General features: G+C 40.2%; 1 protein-coding gene across 3 annotated transcripts in view; it reads left to right on the forward strand.

Annotated features, from left to right (window-relative positions):
* Window positions 1–9,728: 9,728 nt before the first annotated feature.
* The window catches only part of Hsp110 (heat shock protein 70Cb), a 200,455-nt gene continuing 192,908 nt past the window's right edge, over window positions 9,729–17,275 (forward strand). For 2 of the 3 annotated variants that reach the window (XM_070093393.1, XM_070093394.1), the window contains exon 1: window positions 9,764–10,010. In XM_070093393.1, coding sequence (XP_069949494.1) covers window positions 9,904–10,010 — 107 coding nt within the window. In that variant the 5' untranslated portion in view covers window positions 9,764–9,903. Of the gene's footprint in view, window positions 10,011–17,275 lie in introns of all 3 variants that reach the window. The other variant, XM_070093392.1, reaches the window with a different exon arrangement.

Below are 17,275 nucleotides of genomic sequence, written 5' to 3' on the forward strand. Positions count from 1 at the left end.
ATGTAAGTAGAATGTATATGTAAGTAGAATGTATATGTAAGTAGAATGTATATGTAAGTAGAATGTATATGTAAGTAGAATGTATATGTAAGTAGAATGTATATGTAAGTAGAATGTATATGTAAGTAGAATGTATATGTAAGTAGAATGTATATGTAAGGAGATGAGGTTTTTTTAACAACAGCTGTAAATCGATTGTCAGCCAGGAGACCTTTTGATGATTCAGACACTGAATTCCAGATCTTAGAGCCATTTATGCACATTGAGTTTTTACATAGAGTGGGACACTGGGGATGTGAGTGTTGTTATACCTGTGTGTTCTCTTAATAATAACAGCAAGTGTTCCACTGTGTTATAAAGTGTTCCAGAAGAACAACCTTTAACTGCTCACTGGATGTTTTTTTTTCTTTATTTTCCTCCGAATACCTAGGTGAGTACAAACAGGAAGTGCGTTAGTCTGGGGCTCAGCAGACGGAGGATCAAGCCTTCACCACGTCTTGCGTTGAATGACTCACATGGGTTTAGCACTTAACATGAATTATAATAATGATAATATTTATTTTCCTTCAACTTTTCAATTTCGCTCATAATTCAACAACCTCTTATTCGATCACATTCAAATTTTGAACGCTCCTGTACGGGACCAAGGACTAAATTCTTGAAACAACTGGCATGTACATGTGCCCTATGACCCTACTGGAGCCATTCCAGCGTCCTAGAATGGCTCCAGTAACTTCAAAAACCCTCCACAGCGTAGCTTCAAACAATAAAAAATCCACCTAATTCAACAAAAATGGAGACTGAAATTCAAGAGTACAAATGTAAATTTGCCCATTTTATGTGTAAAATAATGTGACTTTTTCATTCCTGTTAAATCACATTAAATAAATCACAGCAGGAGTGAGGTTTGAGCCGCATCAGCGGTGCTGCTGTCAGAGTTGTCTGTACAAGCTGCGTTTGTGGTCACAGTGCAGCCAATACTAACTTCCTTATGGTGTATACACATTTACTCAGTAGGAAAATTCTTGTCAGGCCGGCATGGACCAGTGGTTCAACACACTGGCCTGCCAGGTTTAGGACTCGCCTGGCATTGATTCGATCACCATCTATTCTGCCTTTGTTTTGCAGTCGTGTTGCGATGATTTCATGAGACACATTAAGTAAATTTAAGTCTACCTCGACTCACGAAATCGTAATGACACGATTGGAAACAAAACATACCACGGGTGAGGGGTAGAACCCGCGGTCACAGTCATAAATCTCCAGACTGACGCGTTAGCCACTGGGCCAGCTGGCTACAATAAGATTCATCCAGCTAGGTATATTTATACTTCATAGGAAGGTTAGCATAATAATAATAATAATAATAATAATAATAATAATAATAATAATAATAATAATAATAATAATAATAATAATAATAATAATAATAATAATAATATCTTTATTTACCACAATTACATACCTGGAGATACCTGGAGAAAGTTCCGGGGGTCAACGCCCCCTCGGCCCGGTCTGTGACCAGGCCAACAAGTGGGGGAAAAAAGAGGCCTACCTGACATCCTACTATACAGAAAGCAGAGCATTTCTGGCAAATTAGGTCAGTTTTGTCCCAGGATGCGACCCACACCAGTCGACTAACTCCCAGGTACCCATTTTATTGATGGGTGAACATAGACAACCGGTGTAAAGAAACATGCCCAATGTTTCTACCCTCCCTGGGAATCGAACTCAGATCCTCGCGGCGTGAGCTTTAGCCACCAGGCCACGAGGCACTACTGTGACTGTAGGTTCTATCCCCACCCGTGGTATGGCTTGGTTAAGTTTACCTCCTCTGGACGGATTCAGTATTACTGGCAGGATGGTACTATTTAAGCTTTACTTGTGTATGGGCAAATTCATCAATGCAGTAACATAATTAAAAACATAGAATTGGAGATAAATTGTATAAAATACTTACACGATGGAAAAAATAAACAAATGCAGTATAATACGATCGTTTATTGACTATGTTTCGACCACACAGTGGGCTTTATCACGTTACAAACAGATCTACCTGGACAAAGAGTACATGATTATATATAGGGTGGAGAGTCAGGTGAAGAATGTCGGGCAGGTTGTATTTGAAATGGACCTGCACGGGACATACAGGTTCCATGCAGGTCGTCCGTTTCTTGCTTCGGATGGAGAGGTCTCTGGTGCGGTTGAGGAGGTCGCTTGAATGCTTTACATGGGCGACCTCCTCAACCGTATCAGAGACCTCTCCATCCGAAACAAGAAACTAAGCAGTTTGGACGTAACTTCCCTCTTCACAAAAGTACCCGCCACACAAGCCACTGACGTTCTCCGACGTGAAGTCAATCAGAACCTTAATCTTCCTCTACCTCCCGGAGATTTCGTTGACCTGACTGAACTCTGCATTAATTTCAATTGCTTTCCTTTTAATAACAGGCTCTACAAACAAACCTATATTATGGGAATGGGGTCCCCCATCAGCGCCGTCTTAGCCAACTTGTATAGGGAACACTTGGAAACTGAACACTTCGTTAATATCATCCCCACCAGCATCACTAGGTTACGGTATGTCGACGACGTCCTCATAACTCCCAAACGTTTTGATGTGCGGAATCTTCAGGCAAGGCTCAACGCAGTTGAACCGGCTATCCAGTTTACACTTGAAGAAGAGAACAATGATAAGTTACCTTTTCTAGACATCCTTATTCACAAAGTAGATAACACTCTGAGGTTTCAGATTTACAAGAAGCCTACAAATGAACACGATATCACACACTTCTATTCAAGTCAAGACACTAAGACCAAAAGAGGCATCATCATTGGATTTTTCCTAAGAGCATACCGAATTTGCAGTCCAGAGTTTCTTAACGGGGAATGCACATACATATATCAAACCTTTACTGATCTACATTTCCCTTCCTTTTTCAACAAAGACTGCAAGAAGAGAGTCCTTCAGATCATCAATTTTCCAGGCACCAACAGGTCCTAACAGGTTTCATTGAACATTTCTAAAGTACTCGCACAAGCTAACACTAGAGTCGCCATCACAACCAGCACTTCTATGAAAGATCTGACTAGGACAAAATTGAAGAAAACTGAAACAGCAAGAAACCTCGAAGCATGTCTCAATGGACACATTTATTTAATGCATGTAGGAACAATAACTTGAACAATGACTGTATAACACTGGAATTCCACCAACCACCTGATGAAATTCAAAGATGGCCGACTAGTGATTAAAGAACCCAACTTCTGTAGACGTGTCTTGAATCCTCATTAATCGCTATTTTTAGCACAATTAAACAGAATATAGGCAGCTTCATCATCTCTGAAGTATTGGCAAGAATTCTCCTCAAAGCAATAAACCCTGCCATCACACAGCTACTACTATTGTGAATTATTATTATTATTATTATGTGAGTAAATTACCTGCATGAGATCTACAGGGTATTACCAGAATTATTACAGGCAAGTAATTTGGGTGAGATAAGTGGGACTTAGTAAGTTAATTCAGTTATACACAAATACAGTTACATAGATTATCATACATAGCAGCATATGTGTAGAGAACCTAGGATAACCCAAAAAAGTCAGAGTGACTAATTTGCACTGGGGTCCTTAAGTCACAGTAGGTCACGAAGCTGTAACTCCCTCGATGCCCACTTCATCATCACTCTCACAAAAACCTAGACCTGACATTAAATTAATAATTACAATATTAAACATTAATACCAATAATGGTAAATTATAAAATAATGTGAACTTCATATGATTAGGCTTGCTGGGTACGCAAAAGAAATTTGTATTACCACTTACCATTTAATTACTGTAGATGGGTCACACCACAACACCTAGACCCTACACTGGCCAGTTAGAGATCTAAATGCAAGGACTAATGGCACACTTCCCTGTGAGTGATGTTCGTATCCCTTATCTTGTGCCATACACATGTAATTCTTGAGGTCCCACAAATTTCCTGGCCCACTTCTTCAGTAGGGAACATTAACACGGGTACCTTATACAAATTCAGGCCAAAAAAAAAAAAAACTCCAATTTGGCTTCGAAGATGCTGGATTATTAGCAGAATTTCCCACGACAACCAGTATTCACAAATTATAAATAGCGTTCTCTATTTTTCTGTCCTTGTTGCCGAATTGTAAGGGTTTTCCACACTATTTGTCCTAATTGTTCAGCAGGAACATGTCAGAAATTTCTAAATTATGGATTAGGGCCGATATACACCAATTGACTTTCGAGAACGCCTGATTACATTGCACAATTCAGACCAGCGTTCACACATTAAATTCAATATGGTGTCATCTGTCCGGCGTCGCTCCCCCAGCTGTTCTGCCCCCCCCCCTCACTCGAATTTTCTCGAAGGGTCCAAATAGCATTACATTTTAATACACAATTATTATATTATTCATTTATATATTCTACATTTAGGAAATTATGTAAAAAAATTCCACAGCTACCACCACCACCACTACTACTAATAATAATAATATCTTTATTTATTACAAGTACATATACAAGGTATACAGACCATAGCTGACATCAATGACACTACTATATAGAAAGCCACTTGTTATGTTGAGCATTTCAGGCAAATTAGGTCAGTTTTGTCCCAGGATGCGACCCACACCAGTCAACTAACACCCAGGTACCTATTTTAAACTGATGGGTGAACAGGGACAGGAGCAGCAGATGTCTTATGGAAACACACCCTTAATGTTTTCCAGCCGTACCGGAGGAAATTCGAACCCCGAGCCTCAGCGTGTGAGCTGAGTGCGCTAGTGATCGATCTACCACAAGTACTACAACTACTGCTACAGCTAATACAGCTACTACTACTAACAACGATTATATTATACTTTGCATCTCACCCTGTACCTATATATACCCTCTGTGTCCCTTTAATGTTTGTAACTGCTTGACTAAGTTCCTGGAGAGCGAAACGTTGCCACAGTAAAATGTCACATTAGTTGCACTTGTGTCCTTTTACCTAACATTATTATTATTTTTATTATCCACACTGGCCGATTCCCACCAAGGCAGGGTGGCCCGAAAAAGAAAAACTTTCACCATCATTCACTCCATCACTGTCTTGCCAGAAGGGTGCTTTACACTACAGTTTTTAAACTGCAACATTAACACCCCTCCTTCAGAGTGCAGGCACTGTACTTCCCATCTCCAGGACTCAAGTCCGGCCTGCCGGTTTCCCTGAACCCCTTCATAAATGTTACTTTGCTCACACTCCAACAGCACGTCAAGTATTAAAAACCATTAGTCTCCATTCACTCCTATCAAACACGCTCACGCATGCCTGCTGGAAGTCCAAGCCCCTCGCACACAAAACCTCCTTTACCCCCTCCCTCCAACCTTTCCTAGGCCGACCCCTACCCCGCCTTCCTTCCACTACAGACTGATACACTCTTGAAGTCACTCTGTTTCGCTCCATTCTCTCTACATGTCCGAACCACCTCAACAACCCTTCCTTAGCCCTCTGGACAACAGTTTTGGTAATCCTGCACCTCCTCCTAACTTCCAAACTACGAATTCTCTGCATTATATTCACACCACACATTGCCCTCAGACATGACATCTCCACTGCCTCCAGCCTTCTCCTCACTGCAACATTCATCACCCATGCTTCACACCCATATAAGAGCGTTGGTAAAACTATACTCTCATACATTTCCCTCTTTGCCTCCAAGGACAAAGTTCTTTGTCTCCACAGACTCCTAAGTGCACCACTCACCCTTTTCCCCTCATCAATTCTATGATTCACCTCATCTTTCATAGACCCATCCGCTGACACGTCTACTCCCAAATATCTGCTCCATACTCTCTCCCTCCAATCTGATATCCAGTCTTTCATCACCTAATCTTTTTGTTATCCTCATAACTTTACTCTTTCCTGTATTCACTTTTAATTTTCTTCTTTTGCACACCCTACCAAATTCATCCACCAATCTCTGCAACTTCTCTTCAGAATCTCCCAAGAGCACAGTGTCATCAGCAAAGAGCAGCTGTGACAACTCCCACTTTATGTGTGATTCTTTATCTTTTAACTCCACGCCACTTGCCAAGACCCTCTCGCATTTACTTCTCTTACAACCCCATCTATAAATATATTAAACAACCATGGTGACATCACACATCCTTGTCTAAGGCCTACTTTTACTGGGAAATAATTTCCCTCTTTCCTACATACTCTAACTTGAGCCTTACTATCCTCGTAAAAACTCTTCACTGCTTTCAGTAACCTACCTCCTACACCATACACCTGCAACATCTGCCACATTGCCCCCCTATCCACCCTGTCATACGCCTTTTCCAAATCCATAAATGCCACAAAGACCTCTTTAGCCTTATCTAAATACTGTTCACGTATATGTTTCACTGTAAACACCTGGTCCACACACCCCCTACCTTTCCTAAAGCCTCCTTGTTCATCTGCTATCCTATTCTCCGTCTTACTCTTAATTCTTTCAATAATAACTCTACCATACACTTTACCAGGTATACTCAACAGACTTATCCCCCTATAATTTTTGCGCTCTCTTTTGTCCCCTTTGCCTTTATACAAAGGAACTATGCATGCTCTCTGTCAATCCCTAGGTACCTTACCCTCTTCCATACATTTATTAAATAATTGCACCAACCACTCCAAAACTATATCCCCACCTGCTTTTAACATTTCTATCTTTATCCCATCAATCCCGGCTGCCTTACCCCCTTTCATTTTACTTACTGCCTCACGAACTTCCCCCACACTCACAACTGGCTCTTCCTCACTCCTACAAGATGTTATTCCTCCTTTCCCTATACACGAAATCACAGCTTCCCTATCTTCATCAACATTTAACAATTCCTCAAAATATTCCCTCCATCTTCCCAATACCTCTAACTCTCCATTTAATAACTCTCCTCTCCTATTTTTAACTGACAAATCCATTTGTTCTCTAGGCTTCCTTAACTTGTTAATCTCACTCAAAAACTTTTTCTTATTTTCAACAAAATTTGTTGATAACATCTCACCTACTCTCTCATTTGCTCTCTTTTTACATTGCTTCAGCACTCTCTTAACCTCTCTCTTTTTCTCCATACACTCTTCCCTCCTTGCATCACTTCTACTTTGTAAAAACTTCTCATATGCTAACTTTTTCTCCCTTACTACTCTCTTTACATCATCATTCCACCAATCGCTCCTCTTCCCTCCCGCACCCACTTTCCTGTAACCACAAACTTCTGCTGAACACTCTAACACTACATTTTTAAACCTACCCCATACCTCTTCGACCCCATTCCTATGCTCTCATTAGCCCATCTATCCTCCAATAGCTGTTTATATCTTACCCTAACTGCCTCCTCTTTTAGTTTATAAACCTTCACCTCTCTCTTCCCTGATGCTTCTATTCTCCTTGTATCCCATCTACCTTTTACTCTCAGCGTAGCTACAACTAGAAAGTGATCTGATATATCTGTGGCCCCTCTATAAACATGTACATCCTGAAGTCTACTCAACAGTCTTTTATCTACCAATACATATTGTGGGTAATTCTACCAACATATTATGGGTAATCATATAACTAAGACCAGTGTCAGGGAACACTTATCCTGTTTCCTGACACAATTTATCTAACCTAACTTCCGAGGTTATGTAACTCGACACTTATCAAGGCTAAAGCAATGAAAACTGTAGGTTAGGTTAGGTAAGGTTCGTCAGGAAACAGGATAAGTGTTTCCTGAGGCGGGTGTTTGTCATATGATGACCCGCCGTTGGAGCTTTTGGTCATCTGACCGAGGCCTTCCGCTGGCTTACTGGTCCACCCCTTTAAAAATTATGGTCATAGTTATGATCATTTTTTTTTTTTGGAAAACTCTAATCATTACTTCTTCAAGGCTAATGGGACTGATTATTTTATATTTACGACTGCCCAGCTTCTGCTGTCTGTACAAGAATGGTATACAATAACGACAAGATGAAATTAAGACACGTGTGCAACATCTGGGTATCTTTATTGTAGACGTTTCGCCATCCAGTGGCTTTATCAATACAAATTCCAGGACATAACTTGAAGACAGGAGAACTATGTACAGAAGATGAGGTAATCAGTCCCTCAAACTAGGAGTAGGTGCGAAGAGCACCATAGTCGTGGAGATTCTGAAGCAGAAGAAAGGAGCCTGGCGTTTATATAGTAACGTCAGGTGTAGCAGACGAGGGCATAGTCACTGGTAAGCGGGATTCCCCAGTGGAAGTAGGTCCTTCCCAAAGAGATGGGTTAGTTGTAGAATTAGTTGTCGAAGCCGAGAAGGTTATGTACATGTCCTCAGAATCAGGATTCCATGATGTTGCAGTGTCTGACAAGTTGAGTAAGAATGGTATATAATACCGACAAGATGAAATTAAGACACATGTGCAACATCTGGGTATCTTTATTGTAGACGTTTCGCCAACCAGTGGCTTTATCAATACAAATTCTAGGACATAACTTGAAGACAGTAGGACTATATACAGAAGATGAGGTAATCAGTCCCTCAACCTAGGAGTAGGTGCGAAGAGCACCATAGTCGTGGAGATTCTGAAGCAGAAGAAAGGAGCCTGGCGCTTATATAGTAACGTCAGGTGCAGCAGACGAGGGCATAGTCACTGGTAGGCGGGAATCCCTAGGCGGGATTCCACTGGGGATAGTGGAGTTTAGAAAATACTTGTTCAATCATCGTGCATTCTTCTTCAAGAAACTCATTGCTGCAGATTCTGAGTGCACGCAGGAAGAAGCCTATAATTACACCACGTTTGGTTTTGGTGTCGTGGTGAGAGTATAAGTGGAGAAGATCGTTTTGGTTGGTGGGTTTTCGATAGACTTTAAAACGAAGTTCAATCCAGTTCACACTTGAAGAAGAAGTCGACAACACTCTTCCTTTCCTTGATGTTCTGCTTTGCAAAGCTGACCACGCTGACAGGGGAACTATGTACAGAAGATGAGGTAATCAGTCCCTCAACCTAGCAGTAGGTGCGAAAAGCACGACAGTCGTGGAGATTCTGAAGCAGAATCTCCACGAGCTACACGTTTCCACAAGTATAGATACTCAAATGTTGCACTTTCTTATTTATTTATTTATTTATTTATTTATTTATTTATTTATTTATTTATTTAATGTCTTTGCAAACAGTACATTGAGATTGTGTATATACAATAGTGGGTTGCAATGCAAAGAAAGCCTCTATTATGCCTAGGCATTATCTTACCTATTTTCTTGTGGATAAATAAGTAAGAGACAACGTTGAGAGGTTTGGCCATAGCGGGAGTCAAATTGTTTTAGTTTAATGCGTTATTCTATAATGATAAATAATAATTTTATTTTAATTCATTTTACAACACTGGTGCAATAAACTGAGGGTCTCTAGTATGCACAGCATATAAATCTATAAAGTATAATGTACTTTTATATGCTCATAACATGTGTTCTTAAGACTTGTTATTTTTGTGTAAGTTTTGCATCTAATAACAAAAATAAAAAAATAAAAATAAGAAAATAAGTCACTTTTTTGGGGTTATACTGGGTAATTTACATATATATATATTACTATATATAATAATTTGTATAAGTATATTTATGCGTCTCTACGAAAATGAAGTTATATTTGAATATGATATTGATAAATGATGTGAGAGTTTGGTTGATGGAGGAGGAGGGCGAGGCTAGCCAGGGAGCCTAACCGGCCTCGTGCTCTAGAATTTTCGTCAGTGTGTCATGATCTGTGTGTGAGGAGTGTGGCAGTGCTGCTAGTGACCTTACATCAGTCCTCTCCTCACCTGCGTGTACCCACGCACTCTCCTCACTAATACGGTGTGACTCTACACTCCGCTTAATACGACAATGTCCGTCATCGGGATTGATTTCGGCAACGATGGTTGTTACATCGCTGTGGCCAGACAGGGCGGTATTGAAACAATTGCCAACGATTATAGTTTACGTTCAACACCGTAAGTGTGTCGCAAATGTTCCGTTAAGTTAACTAAGTCATTGCCATTTATATCACAATTATAGTGGTTTCCAATATACTGTTGATATTTTATATAAAACTTGGCTATAGTGTAGTTGTTGGTATATTGTTTAATTTCCGAAATTCCAGATTCTGTTTAACTATAGATATCTGATCACATTTTCTAGACCATATTTGACAAAATATATTTATATTTGAAGACTTAAATGTAAACCAAGTTATAGTTAACATTGTCTGCAGAATATGAACGGTAAACTTAGTACAACTATAGGGAAGTGTTTGTGAACTAATGGAGAGTAACTTAATTTACGTACAGGTACACACAAGTACAAATATACATACTTTAACATGTGTAAATTACCCAGGATGACCCAAAAAGTCAAAGTGACTTATTTCCAGGAAGTATACAAAGTATTCAACATATCTAATGGCGGTAGACGCATTTAAATTCAATAAATTCAGATAAAGGATAACTATCAATAATTGCAAATGCATTATATACTGCTAAGCAGTGTCAGTGAAACATGCATTTGGAAATTTTATAAATTGAGTGATTAAAAATAACATATTTTTAGGACCTTTTGTTAGGTGAAGTGTATTTAGATACAGGTACATAAGTACAGTGCTCATAAATAACAATATATGCGTAAATTACCTAAGATAACCCAAGACAGTCGGTGACTTATTTCCATTGGGGTCTGACTTTCAACGATGCCAGCAAGTTACTCAGGAGGCAGGTTCGATGACTTTAAACATATATTTATCATGTTTAAGTTATATAAGGTTAGTGCTTGCCAGTAGTTTCTGTAAAAATGTTAGGAAGGTATAAAGGATGTTTCCCTGGAGCTGGTGTTGGTGACAGTCAACAAGTTGGAGAGTATGTAAGATAATGGGAACAACCCCATTAACTGCCTCAGTGTTGGAGTAAATGATACTGGGAAAAACAGGAGACAGGAGCTGTTAGCAAAGTTCAGGACATCAATTGATTGAATTAGGTCCAAGGAAGGAATCCCAGTTGTATGTACCATTTTGCTTTGAAGAGGAGTGGTCACTAAATATGTCGAGAGTAGTTGGTGTAAATTGGTGGCTAGACAAGTACAGTAGTAACTTGGTAATCAAACAGCTCCCACCTCGAACAGTTCGGTATTCAGACTCTTTGTTCGGTAAAAAAAAAAAATCGCTTGATATTTGACTTTAGCACTCGACCAAACAAGCACAACCTGCCAGAAGATCGCTGTAAATTATTACATGTTTTTGTATTTTTTGGTGTCTTTTTTTTTTATTCTGTATAAATAAGCCACCATGGGGCCTAAGAAGGTTAATGATAGCAGCCAACCAAAAAGAAAATTGGTTAGAAAAATTTGTTCAGTACTCTAACAGCCTTCTGGAATGAATTAAGTTTAAGTACTAAGGTACTACTGTACTTCAAGAACTTGGAGTCCCATTTATTGAGAATTGGGATATTTTCTATGGTAAACATACGAGTGCAAGGGATAGTGAATATCTGGGGCAGGAGTGATAATATTAGCCATCTGTCAAGGAGACTTGCTGAGTTGTGACAGAAGATAGAGGCATGATTGTGTATGGGTCATGAGATGCAGCACTAGAGAATGAACATACTTCAGGAAAACATGTCAGTTCATCATACAGTAGCTAAAGCATAAAATTTTGTCAGTGGATCGATTTAGGTGACTAACTCCCTTAAGGTCTGTTAAACTAATAGTAGGAGCACAAGAAATAAGATGGAGCCAAGATTAATTGCATATGCAGGAAGCATAGATATTATTGCAATAAGAGAAATGGCTCACTTTGAAAGATAGAGACACCTGCTAAATGCCACATACAAGGATATAAATCATTCCACACTGATAGTCAGCAGCAAAGGTGGCAGTGGCAATATGTCAGGGGAAAATTTAAATTGTTGATTTAAAAGTGGAAGTGACAAACACAGAATCTATTTGGCTGCAGTTTCTTCAGGGGTGTGAAAAAGCTAATCTTGGGTATGATCTAAAGACCTCATCCTTTCCCCCCCAAAATAAGGTTAAGGAACATGGTAAACTTTTATGGGATGAAATTATTAAGGCTAATTTACATTAAAAAATATTTTAATGAAAGATTTTTAACTTGAGCCAAATTAATGGAAACAGCTGGCTAGGAAATCTAGTCTAGCATCTTTGTAGAAATTAGCAGGGAATGCTTTTTGAAATAGTTTGTGACAGTGCCACCTAAAGGAAATAATGGTTGTTTACTTTAATTCTTGGTCCCATGTTGATATTTTTTGATTGAAATCTTCCAAAATAGATATAGTTGTGCAGTTGAGTTAATTTTTATTTGTGGAATGCAACCTGGCTGATCAGGAACTGTTTGGAGGGATCTCAGGAGTTTCTCTTTAAAGATACTGTAGTTTGTAATCCCCCTTATACATGAAGGGAAGGAGTTAGATTCATGGTCCTGTAACACTTGCTGAGTTCTGTCTACTCATTTCCTTGATTTTCATTGCAAGTATCCCACACTGTCTACCTCTTGTGTTCATAGTAGTAATTTGTATGTGTAGGTTTGAACCCACTCCTCCAGCATCTTCCAGGCGTAGATTATGGTGCATCGTTCTTGCCTACGTTCTCAGAAGTACAGTTCTAGAGACCTCAAATGCTCTCAGCAGTTTAGGCACTTGACTGAGTTTGTAAGAGCTGCCATGAAGGAAATTGTTAGTGTACAGCAGTATTCCTGTTTAGAGAAAACAAATGACCTAAAGAGTACTATAATCATTACCTTTGCATCTCATGTTTAGAAAGTTCCAGTTTTCCAACATATAATTTTATTTGCTGTTGCATTAATAAAACTTTTGTGCTCCTTGAATGGAGTATACATGAAGAGGGTTTCTGGGGTCAGCACTCCCATGGCCTGGTAATTGACCAGTGGTTTGAGTTTGTCTATATGTACTCGGCTCTTATTTATTTCCTCCATTCTTTCCTGACAGAACTGAAATTTGTCCTCATTGAACATCATTTTGTTGTCAGCATCCCACTGGAAGACTAATTATCAAAAATCTGTTCTGGACTCTTAGGAGTTTTAGCATGTTGGTTTTAGTTGTTAGTGACATGGGTATGCAAGGGTATTCTAGCAGAGTTCTGATCATCATCTTATACAGGTGTTTCTTGATGTGGGAGGGGGCTGCATTGAATTGGAAAAGTTGGCCGAGGCGGGCTTTTGCTAGGTTCACTTTTTTGGTTATGTGGGATGTGGAGTGGAGTAATCTGTTGATCTCATAACCTAGGATCTTGTTTGGATTTCTGATAGCGATTCATGTACCTCTGATGGAAATACCCCTTTTGTCTTCCATGGTTGATGCTAAACAACTGATGGTGCTGATGAGGACTTTATCTGGGTTGGTTGTGATTCTCCATTTTTTCTCCCACTTAGCTGTTCTCCGTAGTTCTTCACTCATTTTCTCTATTGCTCTCCAGTGTTCCTTCTTATGTTCTTCAAAGGATGATAGTTCCATGATTCATGTCCCTCTGTCAGGTATAAGAATGAGAAAGAAGTGGGGCAAGTACCATGCCTTAGACATACCTTTTCACTGTAGCATTCTTTAATTTCAATGTTTATTACTCTGGGCTTTGTTAAGAAGTTAAATATCCATCTGCCTACCTTCCCACAAAGTTTGTCTTGTGGGGTTATATACAGTACAGCCAATTTTATATGGCTAAGGGGCTCTTTCTGTAAACTATAGTAATCTGAAGAGATCTTACCTGGGAATCATTCCAAAATCTGATAATAAAGCTGCTTTTATTTTGTTTAACAGTTTTGGACATGCATAAGGAGTGCCTCCATGTGCTTGCACCACAGATTCTAGTTCTTGGGTAACTAGACAGGCATCCTTCCCCCCTCTTATGTGAGGTGTTTACTTGTTTTCTGATGCTGTATGATGTACACAGACATGAAACTGGAGCCTACTTGAAGAGTGCTCAGAGTCCGTGCCTCCACAGCCTGGTCTTAGATTTGGCCTTCCAGTGGATGGCCTGATTAACAAAGCTGTTGATGCTAATTGCACAATCTCCAACATAAGCACTGCAGGCTGGCTGATCAGGAACTTGCTTGAAGAAATTTGTTTGGGTCGTCCTTGAAGATGGCCTGGGTTTGTTGGCAATATCCTTTGTATGGAGGGAGGGCATTGAAGTTTTGGTCCCTAAACATTTATTGTTTTCTCTTAGTGAACTTAATGCACAACTGCTTTTCATGGGGTAGGGGGGGGGGTTATTTTGCACAGTGCCAAGCCTCTAGCTTTCAAGGAGAAAGATTTGTGTGTGCAGGTTTGGGATCAATCCTACAATTTTCTAGGTGTTAGGTTATAATATACTATATACCTTTATTTCCTACACTGGAAACTGAATTGTTTGCCATCCTAATGGCACTAAAGTTAACTTGACACTGAATGTGACTCAGATTATTACTGATGATCATCACAAAGGCCTGTAACTCTCACAATGGCTTAACATTCTCATTGGAGTAGCTAGGTATAGGTACTAAAAAATCAGGGGAAAAGGAATTAATATAAATTTTGTATGGATTCCATCACACACTGAATTACTCCATGATAAAGCTGTTAGGTTAGCCAAAGAAGGAAATTTTAGAATACTGTAACTTTGTTTGTGCCTAGCATATCAGGTAATAAGTAAATAATAAAAGTGAATGTCATAGGAATGCGGTAAGAAATCTGAGTAAATCTAACACTATGGTAACATGAACTTTGATAAGTATGTTTATGGGGCAGCTTGTAATGTGACCTGGAGTTTACCTGGAGAGAGTTCCGGGGGTCAACGCCCCCGCGGCCTGGTCTGTGACCAGGCCTCCTGGTGGATCAGAGAATGATCAACCAGGCTGTTGCTGCTGGCTGCACGCAAACCAATGTACGAGCCACAGCCCGGCTGGTCAGGAACCGACTTTAGGTGCTTGTCCAGTGCCAGCTTGAAGACTGCCAGGGGTCTGTTGGTAATCCCCCTTATGTATGCTGGGAGGCAGTTGAACAGTCTCGGGCCCCTGACACTTATTGTATGGTCTCTTAACATGGTAGTGACACCCCTGCTTTTCATTGGGGGGATGTTGCATCGTCTGCCAAGTCTTTTGCTTTCGTAGTGAGCGATTTTCGTGTGCAAGTTCGGTACTAGTCCCTCTAGGATTTTCCAGGTGTATATAATCATGTATCTCTCCTGCCTGCATTCCAGGGAATACAGGTTCAGGAACCTCAAGCGCTCCCAGTAATTGAGGTGTTTTATCTCCGTTATGCGTGCCGTGAAGGTTCTCTGTACATTTTCTAGGTCAGCAATTTCACCTGCCTTGAAAGGTGCTGTTAGTGTGCAGCAATATTCCAGCCTAGATAGAACAAGTGACCTGAAGAGTGTCATCATGGGATTGGCCTCCCTAGTTTTGAAGGTTCTCATTATCCATCCTGTCATTTTTCTAGCAGATGCAATTGATAAAATGTTATGGTCCTTGAAGGTGAGATCCTCTGACATGATCACTCCCAGGTCTTTGACGTTGGTGTTTCGCTCTATTTTGTGGCCAGAATTTGTTTTGTACTCTGAAGATTTAATTTCCTCATGTTTACCATATCTGAGTAATTGAAATTTCTCATCGTTGAACTTCATATTGTTTTCTGCAGCCCACTGAAAGATTCGGTTGATGTCCGCCTGGAGCCTTGCAGTGTCTGCAATGGAAGACACTGTCATGCAGATTCGGGTGTCATCTGCAAAGGAAGACACGGTGCTGTGGCTGACATCCTTGTCTATGTCGGATATGAGGATGAGGAACAAGATGGGAGCGAGTACTGTGCCTTGTGGAACAGAGCTTTTCACCGTAGCTGCCTCGGACTTTACTCTGTTGACGATTACTCTGTATTCTGTTAGTGAGGAAATTATAGATCTATCGACCGACTTTTACTGTTATCCCTTTAGCACTCATTTTGTGCGCTATTACGCCATGGTCGCACTTGTCGAAGGCTTTTGCAAAGTCTGTATATATTACATCTGCATTCTTTTTATCTTCTAGTGCATTTAGGACCTTGTCGTAGTGATCCAATAGTTGAGACAGACAGGAGCGACCTGTTCTAAACCCATGTTGCCCTGGGTTGTGTAACTGATGGGTTTCTAGATGGGTGGTGATCTTGCTTCTTAGGACCCTTTCAAAGATTTTATGATATGGGATGTTAGTGCTATCGGTCTGTAGTTCTTTGCTGTTGCTTTACTGCCCCCTTTGTGGAGTGGGGCTATGTCTGTTGTTTTTAGTAACTGTGGGACGACCCCTGTGTCCATGCTCCCTCTCCATAGGATGGAAAAGGCTCGTGATAGGGGCTTCTTGCAGTTCTTGATGAACACGGAGTTCCATGAGTCTGGCCCTGGGGCAGAGTGCATGGGCATGTCATTTATCGCCTGTTTGAAGTCATTTGGCATCAGGATAACATTGGATAGGCAAATTTTGTGGCTCTCTCATAAAAAATTTGTTTTGAACTTCGACTCTCAGTCTGGTTAGCAGCTTGCTAAGAACCGAGTCATGTTGGGACTTGAGTAGCTCACTCATTTCCTTGCTGTCATCTGTGTAGGACCCATCTTGTTTAAGTAGGGGCCCAATACTGGATGTTGTTCTCGACTTTGATTTGGCATAGGAGAAGAAATGCTTTGGGTTTCTTTCGATTTCATTTATGGCTTTTAGTTCTAACCGCGATTCCTGACTCCTATAAGATTCCTTTAGCTTGAGATCGATGCTTGCTATTTCTCTGACCAGTGTCTCCCTACGCATTTCAGATATATTGACCTCTTTTAGCCGCTCTGTTATTCTTTTCCGTCGCCTGTAAAGGGAGCGCCTGTCTCTTTCTATTTTACATCTACTCCTCCTTTTTCTTAGAGGAATAAGCCTTGTGCATACATTGAGTGCCACCAAGTTAATCGGTTCTAGGCATACGTTGGGGTCTGTGTTGCTTAGTATATCTTCTCAGCTTATATCGGTTAGGACTTGGTTTACTTGGTCCCACTTTGTTTTTGTTATTGAAGTTGAATTTGGTGAATGCTCCCTCGTGACTAGTCTCATTATGTCGGTATGGGGCTCCACGCATACATGTCTGAACCTCAATTATGTTGTGATCTGAGTATATTGTTTTTGATATGGTGACATTTCTTATCAGATCATCGTTGTTAGTGAAGATGAGGTCTAGTGTATTCTCCAGTCTAGTAGGCTCTATTATTTGCTGGTTTA

The sequence above is a fragment of the Cherax quadricarinatus genome, chromosome 42 (assembly GCF_038502225.1).
Source record: "Cherax quadricarinatus isolate ZL_2023a chromosome 42, ASM3850222v1, whole genome shotgun sequence".
In the NCBI taxonomy this organism is placed as follows: domain Eukaryota; kingdom Metazoa; phylum Arthropoda; class Malacostraca; order Decapoda; family Parastacidae; genus Cherax; species Cherax quadricarinatus.